Source organism: Contarinia nasturtii, unplaced genomic scaffold (genome assembly GCF_009176525.2).
Source record: "Contarinia nasturtii isolate CC-2019 unplaced genomic scaffold, AAFC_CNas_1.1 Cnas_scaffold_2291, whole genome shotgun sequence".
NCBI classification, from domain to species: Eukaryota; Metazoa; Arthropoda; class Insecta; order Diptera; family Cecidomyiidae; genus Contarinia; species Contarinia nasturtii.
In genome coordinates this window covers 531,966-541,200 of record NW_022199614.1, presented here as the reverse complement: position 1 = coordinate 541,200, position 9,235 = coordinate 531,966, and the positions used below count along the sequence as shown (strand labels likewise).

The 9,235-nt window shown below is 32.6% G+C and overlaps 1 protein-coding gene across 1 annotated transcript in view; it reads left to right on the top strand.

Moving 5' to 3' along the window:
* Window positions 1–5,121: 5,121 nt before the first annotated feature.
* LOC116348136 (histone-lysine N-methyltransferase PRDM16-like) overlaps window positions 5,122–9,235 on the top strand; it is a 70,687-nt gene continuing 66,573 nt past the window's right edge. Inside the window, exon 1 of the mRNA XM_031779018.1 lies at window positions 5,122–5,483. Within this exon, the coding sequence (XP_031634878.1) occupies window positions 5,447–5,483 (37 nt within the window). The 5' untranslated portion in view covers window positions 5,122–5,446. The remainder of the gene's footprint in view (window positions 5,484–9,235) is intronic.

The following is a 9,235-nucleotide window of genomic DNA, read 5'->3' as shown; positions in this document are numbered from 1 at the left end:
GCAACTACTATGCTGCCACTTATAAAATATGAAATGTATAATATTTACATAAACATCGCGACGATGACGATGTGTTATTGCTACCACTGTAAAGTGCGGTAGGTATATGGCCTCGATTAAAGAAAATTGATAGAAAGGGAAGATGAGATTTTCATCGGCTGCACACAAATACCATGAATTACATAACGCTACTTTTATTGACTGAACATGAAATTGCTTCTACTTAAGATTCTTGTTAAGAACATCAGAGGTTTATCCACCAAACTAGAAAACTAGAAAAACAGTAGTAAAAACTAGCATAAAGTAGCACATATCGAAGCCAACTTCACACTAATATGGGTACAGTTTGTACGTAAAACTAACCAAGAGAACCAACTTCACGCACTAGAAAAACTAAAACGATTTCACTCTCTCAAATATTATAATCGCAGTAAACAATGAAGAGCGCATTCGTTTTATAGTTACGTTTATATATCGTCGCATCTCCTAATCAATAAAGTTGGAAAAGTTCAATACAAGTTATAATAACGAAAAAAAAATTTAAATTCAATAACAAATGACATATGTTCCCTTGTGCCATATCATGCCAACAAAAAGAAGGTGCACGCTAATTCATTGATCATTGCAATAAGAAAAAAGGTTTCATATATAAAAAAATATTTGCGGTTTGTAGAAAATTCCGCACTCACGTAAAACACACATCAAAAACTCATATGTGTTAAAGTGGTGTGCACGAAGGAATTGGCCACACAAGTTATTGGTCAACTTGGTCAAACTCACACCTTGCTAGAGAAACCGCCGAGTGAGAAAGGAATACATCGTTTCTCTTGAGGACACATATTGAATTAATGGCAATGGTGCATTTTCAAACACGACATGTTCACACGCGATGATTATTTACTCTCATAATGAATGGCGAAGAAACTTTGAGAAAAATAAAAATTTATTCTATTATATGTTGTACTATAAAAATGGAAGAATTCCATATTCAAATCAGAAAATGTAACGAGATAGCCAACGAAACGGGCATTGCGAAGAATAAGAATAAAAATACGGAAAATGATTATATATTGCCATATTGTTGATGATTGGTTATAGTTTAGAATTTTTGCGGTCTAACATTTATTGTGGCTAATGGTTGATTTTATGTGCATGTGTAGTTTAAATGGTTCGTTTCGTGTCCCTGGCGGAGCATTTTATCATTATTACATGAAACATAGCAAAATGGGACGAAATAAGAACCGAAAGAGTACGATCAATTTAGTTTATCTGATTCATTCTAATATCCATTCACATTCTTAACTTGAGTTGAATGACAGTGTTTTAAATGTTAATCAATTCATAAATCTTTGCTCAAATAATCTAAAGTAAACAGTTCTGAGTCAGAACTTCGGACACTTGGTTTTTGTTTAATAAAAATGTCGCATTGTGGTCGCCTATCATCTAGTTGATATATTCTTAGTTGTGGTTCACTTTGTTGGCAATGGAAGTTCCTCTCGTTGTAGCACTTGATTTCAAAATAGCCCGCTTTTTGTCGTAAAATATTCAACTTTGTTGTATAATGAATGGCGTTTGAAAGTTGCCCTACATACGCGTTCACATGATATATGTTTTCAAATTAAACTTGGTCTCATGTTTTTGCGCTTGTGTGCCATTTTTTCGTGTAGATTTCTAATAAATAAATAATAATGCAAGTCAGTTAGAACATTGATTGTTTTTCTTGCCCGATGTGACTCTAGTATATACTTCACGCTGTTCATGTTTGCAAGCCCGTTGAGCATTGAATCAAAAAGAGATTATTGTGCACATAAACATGATTGCATGCATATTTTTGTCATAAATTTCCATTTATTACGCTTATTTTGAATGTTACCGATATTTTAAAAAAATGCAAGACTACCTAGAAAAGGAATTGGCCATTCGCATACATAATCAAGTGTGATTCGCTTTTGTTTCACAATTGCATTTAATTATAGGCAAAAAATTAATGCACTCATAAACACGTAAACATTAATTCAGTAATTCGTCTTAAAAATGACTTGAGCAGAGATTGAATATTCTTATATTTTCGATTTAAGGCCATTCGACACATACCTATAAAATATATAAACTCAACATATTTGCTTGTTGGCATTCGTTATTGAAATAAACTTCAAATGTGATGTGTTATTTGACTGAAAATTTCATCATTTTAAAACGCAAACAATCAAAAAACCTTTAAATATATAATGTGGAAAACTGACAGCAAGATGTATATATCTTATCTCCTCAGAAATTTTTTCATTGGTGTTTCTATTTTATTCAACAATGTATATATTTGCGAGCTCCGCCTTCATGCGACTCTTCGCACGCTTTCGTTGAACGGATTTCCATGAGTGCTCTTGTGATTTATGTCAGTCAATACAGTGTTATTGAGAATTTTACTGTTAAAACATATTTAAAAAATGTTTTTTAAAAAAACTAGATTTATATTCATAGAGTACTTTAAAAAGTTTAAATAATCATTAATCAATCAAAAAAAATTGTGATTTGATGGGACTAAGAATTGAAGTCACAAATGGATGTTTTTCATAGAATATGATTTGTGCTGAAAAAATTTGAAATTGTTGTACTTTACACTCCATTGTTTTTTTTGCGGTTTTTCACATCGTTCGTCGCACATTGAACATTATTTTAAGACTATAAAATGCCTCCCAGGTTAAGGCAATTTGCAGAAAAGGGCTCATTTTATTTGGGTCATTGTAAGATTAACTTGAGGACTTGGGTCATGGGCATTGTACACGGAAACTCTTGTTGCGAAACATGTGCGAAAAGGTTTTCTCCAGCAGCTGGTCACAGTAATAAAATAATATTTATTGAATTAATTATTACTTTGCATTATTCGTTTTTTTTTTGTAGAAAGAAGTCAATATTCTAGAAAAACTGATACATTTCACCAATATTGTACACTTGTAACGGTAGAAATATAAATGGCACATCAAACAATGATTGAGCTTCATTCATCATTCATTTTATTCGCATTGTCACACGACGATGGAAAGTGAACAAGATATGATTTTTATACAGCACAGTGATACAAGTCACATCGAATGTTCATTTAACTATTGTTGCTCTTGCTAATACTTTTTGGCACCCACTCCAACCGCTTACACTGCGGTAGGCGTGTTTAAATTGCTTTTCATACAATAATAATGTCTGTGATCGTCAACGTCAGAGTGTGCGTGTAGTATGTGTCTGCGCGCATGCTAAATTTTTTCGTATCGATATCTCTGTGTGACAGTGTGTGTCCACATTCCGTGTATACAAATGATTCGTCTAAGCTGTGGGCATACAGTAACGCTCTCACTCACACGACGCCGTGTGTTGGAAAATAAATTTGAAGTCGAATAAGAATGGGAATATGTAGAGAGAGGAACAGCAATTTATGAAAAGGTTGTGAGCTCCGACATACGTTCGACGCTCAGTAGAAATAGATACGCATTCATGACTTTAATACTAGAAGCAAGTGACATCTTTCTACTGTCATGCTGTATGCTCGTTGGATTGTGTTCATTCGTTATTTTGAACGTATTTCAACTAAAATATCAACAATTTGTTTAATGTCTTCATGAATTCGAAGCCAAACATCCATCAATGAACTCTTCGACAAAATTTCGAAACACCCACGCTTGTTTAAAAAGGCAAATTATTCATTTTAGATTGTTGGTAATATTTTCAATGCTTAACCGCAATTATTAAAACAAAAAACAATTTCTATTTTTTTGGTACAATTAAAATGTTTTATCGGATGTTTATGCGATTCGAGAGATTTTCGAAAAAAATACATATAATGTGAGCATCGAAGTGAATCAAAGTTCAGTATCACAGCGACGTCACGAATTCGTGCAAAAACATTGATCAAAACCAAACAACTCTCAGAATATTTGCATTTGGTTTCATTTTCAGCGTACTGTACAAGTACAGTGCCAAGGTTTTTCCTTAAAATAGAATTCAATGTATTTGTATTACAACTGTATAATACGTGAACGAAGAGATATTCACAAGAGAGTTCAACTCAATTGAGGCGTTTTGCAAGATATAGAATTGCGCACATTTTCATTTTTAGTGCATCGGCTCGTCGGCTATAACTATTGTTTCTTAGAAATGGCGGCAGTTCACGAAAACAAATATTCATGTCTAACAGATACATTATTCGATTATTTTTAGACAGTTTTTTCTTGCTACAAAATTCCACATGTGATAAATTTTTGTTCTAGATTCTTTATGGAATGACAAAAGAATGAATTTTGCACTCTTTGAACAAACATTGAACAATAATATGGTGGAGAGTCAACAAGTTTCTGGAACCGAATTCAAGGCAAATCAAAAAATTAAATATCGAAATGCAATACATACTATGGTATCGATTTTTCCTTTATATAGTACTTGTCAACCAGACCGAATTACATATATCCATGTTGGCTAAGTCAACACAAAAACTCGACTCAAAAATTGATAAATATATATATATATTGCTATCATCAAAATGATATAATTTACCTGCTACGTGCTGCTTGAGAAATAAGGAGATAACAGTATGTTATTGCGGATTTGTAAGTCGCATATCGTAGTGTTGATTCTTAATTGTTTGTGCATTACGACTTCGATCTGGACGCCGCTAGTAGTGGTATGTTTTATATAAACATGTGCTGATGTGTTTTGGCCGCTGCGCTAGAATGAATGGATGTATTCAAGACAAGCGATATTTTATCGTGTGTATTAAATGATTTTCTTTTTCGTTTGGTGTTCTTCATTTTGTTCGTCCGCCGCTCTGCATAAATGTGCGGCGTATATCTTGGTGTCTTGCGTTGTATGCTCTGTTATGTGAGGGCATAGCGAGTGTTTTGTTGTTTTATCTGCTTCTTTTTTTAGTGGATGATTATTCGACGTGTATTTTTCTCGCGTGCTTCTGTTGTGTGTGACTGTGCAAATACATAATGAAGTGGGGACAAACGGCACCATACACACACGCTAATGTTCCTCACGTCAAATGTGCTGTTGTTATTTTTCTTTTTTTTATTCGAAAGTATTAAATATGAAATTGGTTTTTATTCGTTCGGTGGATACTGAACGATAGTGACAGCAAAGTAACTGCGTTTGGCGGTCGTGATTTTACGCGCTTTTGCATTTGAAATCAAAATAAACAGCAAGAATTACTTACGTTAAGTCAACAGCACAGCACGTCTTTGAGTGAAACATGTTATTTGAACTATATAGTTTTTTTGTAGTTGAAATGATTTAAGTGGTTGTGCAGATAGTAAATTCATCGAGACATTTTTTTATTTTCAAAGACAATCAATTTTTTTGACGATTTATTTGTTCCGAAGCTCAATCTTTCGATTTACAAGCTTATAATGAACTGTTAAGAAGCTCAATAAAATTTTGTTCAGAAGATTTGTGGTAAATAATGCGTTCAAAACCTGTAGCCAGAAAACGTAAACAAAGTAAGTAAATAAAGTGAATTCTATCAAGTTTTGCTATAAATCTGACCGTCGGTATTTGATACGCTTTGATCTATTTGCAAATTGACTTTTTCTTTGAGATTCAAAGATTCAAGCAAAATTGTCATCTTTAATTTCATGCACGAATATTTTACGGCAGTATCTACACTCAGAGCTAAACTCAACAGAAAAATCAATTTACGCATGTATATATTCGTTTTAAAGACTTGCAAAAACGAGCATGAATTTTTAGGGAGATCGATAAAAAGCATTCAAAAAAAATCGGGCCACATCTCTACATATATAATATGTGCGGTATTTTCGTCATTTATATAATCGCGAAACGCACATAAATGTTTTGTGTGTGTTTATTTGAAATGAAACATGTGTCTTAAAATCTCTCTACATGAAACGAAGTCGCAAAACATCAAACCACAAGTATTTAATACATGTCTATGTTTATACTAGTTTTTTTGATAATATCAATTTGAAGAAAAATTGTTTCTATATATTTTTTATTAATTGAACTTAACCTGCCCGAAAACTGAATTCACGCAGATGAGTAACTAAAACTATCTATCTAACTATATTTTTGAAACAATTGGCAGACTGTTCTTATCAGGGTTTTCAAAGATTTAAAAAAAAGAGGATGATAATATAACAACGACAAAAAGAACAGGATGCAGTTCTTTTCTTATGATTTGTGCATCTTCTAACAATAAAATAATCTCTTCATCTGTTTTATATACGCATATGAATTTTTGAGCTTCTTGCGATGAAAAGTTCTTTTTCCGGTTTATTAACAAATAAATATCTTGTGAGATTAAATCCATTAAATATGAAATTCAATAGACTTTAAACTTTTCTAGGTTTCGCAGAATTGGTATAAAAATTTAAATATTAATAACACTTTCGTCCTATGACGAAGCTAGTTCTGCGTGTGCAATCGATTGATACTAGAATGCAATATGCTGAAAACAAATGTGTTCATTTTACTATTATAAAAGAATTTATCGCAAAACTTGATGTTCTTTTGTTCATTATATTCGTTTTATGGCCGTTTTTAATGATCTTACTCCCTCCATTAACGAAATCGATTCTGTCACTGATTCTATAGAATATATAGTGAAATTAAAAAAAAAATGTCTTACATCCGTAAGATGAACTTTTCCGCTCTGTGATCCACAACATGCATTTATTACGTATCTTTTACCGTAAATATGAATTCATGAGAAAACTGAATCTGATATAAGTTTTGCGATACGAATAATTTTTGATAGACTTTTAAATGCCTGTATGATATCGTAACGACGTGAAACTTTGCAGAGGTTATTTTTTTCACAAAAAGCTAACATTCTGAACGTTTGAAGAAATTTCAATACAATTGAGTGGTACCTTCCATACAAAATTTTCGTTTTTGAGCAAAAAATCCAAAATGTTGTGCGGGAGGTACCCCTAATATGCATTTAAATCTCTTCAAACTCTCGAAATGTTATTTTTGTGTGATAAAAATAACCTGTGCCCATGGGCATCACACCAGACATGACACGTCACTCTTTCAACCAAAGTCGCTCAAAATCTAATGGTTTCTGTTCCTCAGCACCCCCAATCATCCTGTGAAGTCAGATTTTGAATTATTTTTCTGGTTTGAAAGTTATCGTGTTAACAAGTTTTTGCGTACAGCGTACAGGATACAGGGTACCACGCACATACATTCGGACATCGAAAAAACGCTAGATTCGTGTTCCGTTGCTCCTAAAGCACCCAGAAAACATGTTTTCTGAGGGTGTTAATTTTTCGACCGATTCCAATACTTTACCTTACACACTAGGTGTGTGCGGAAAAGTAATACCTGCTCACATCCAATGAATTTCCGTTTCGAACTTGCGATTCTATTCAATTTATTTTGCATCTGACGCGCAAATCAATCGCATTTATCACACTTCATGACCTAGTATTTTTTATAAACTGCAACTGTTTTTACAATTGGGTTTCTAATTATCGGTATTTTTACTTTATGACGCTTCATGGATTCTTGCATCATTTCAAATCTGAATCAATTATCATTTTTTTCGAAGAAACCTTATTTTAAACGATATGCTTTATTGTAACGTAAATCAATTTATGTTATGCGGTATCGAGCAATTTGAGCAATCAATAAAATGTACAAAAATGAAAGATGAAAAATATAAAATGTTAAATATTAAAGGGATGGGTCAGATTTGTTCCAATGCAAAAGATGATATTGAGGGAATATGGGAGAGAAAAATTTCTTAGACATTCGTAATTACATTCGACACACGAAGTTGACCTTTGTTCGATTATACGTGCATATTTGTATGACCTTCGTAATATGTTCAAATATAAGTATATCAGGAAAATTGTGAATATTGTGTACTGGAATCAGGATTAATTCCAGCTAAATCCGACAAGAAATGTAAATTGAAGGTGTGAGATTGTTCTCTTATATAATGTAATCATGATAATAACATGACAATTAAGAAGAAAAATCAATATAAATCCAATTAAAGATCGGCGAAGACGAAGAACAAAAGTTGTGACGAATATAACAGTAACCTTATAAATAGAAAACATTTGATAATAAATTGCATTAAAATGTCAATGATACACTGTTATTATCACTCATTGTCTGATTCTCGACTTTGAAAATATTTACTCTCGACGAAGTTACACGTTTGTTTGTATGTTGGTTGGTTTTATTTGCGTATAACAAATAATAACAATAATTGGCCCGAAAGGCAACCAGCGTTCAGGAAACAACTCATTGCTGAAGAAAACACCATTCAAATGGACTAAATCGATGCGCGTAAGAAAAACAGCAGAGAACAATTCTAAAGTTGTGTGTACGACCTATAGTGTACGGAGGAAAAAGTGGTGGCACGCGTACCGTTCTTTTGTTACTTTTTCTGCTATGCAAACACCACCAATAAATTAATTTTCGGGTGGGTTGACTTCGCAATTCGGTATATATGGTGAAGTCAACGATTCACCTAAATTCATTTTCGGAACTATTGTTATTATCGTTCTGTTACACGCTTATAAGATTTCTATCTGGTGCATGGAAATAGCCTTTAATCGTGTAGTAGAAACAATTATTTGTATGCTTCAAATCAAACACTCAATTTGTGTATCCGCTTTGTTCGTTGAAATCAGTTTCTGCAAAATGGTTTTCGGAAATTCTGAAATGTACAAATGTTCCTTTGACGTCTCAATTCAGACTCCGTATGTTGCCGACAAAAGACTTTCATCACTTTTCCGTCTTCAATGGTAATTACTATATGATCTCGTATTTTATTATGGATGGTACTTTTTATGGTTTCATCAAGTGTATTACATATTTATTGAAATGTTAAATGTGTTCTCCTGATACAAAATTTTTTTGAATTCGGCGGGTGAAAAGAACAAGATCCGGAAACCGCAATTACGATTATAGTCAAAAACATCTTTTTATATGGAAACTCATATAAATTGAATTTTTGAATGTATTTTACACATAGAAATGTCACTTAAACAACAAATCATTCTTTTCTGAAAGTAAAAACGAACATTTCACTTCTAAAATTCAAATCATATTATCCAGTGCATATTTTATCGGTACGACTCACAGCGTATGTGTGCAAATATTAAAATCCATAAATCAAAAATTTTGCGAACAATGAACATATGATATAACACCCTGCGTACAATACATAAAAATCAGCGGTAAATTTAAAATGAAAATGCGTTTTAAATCT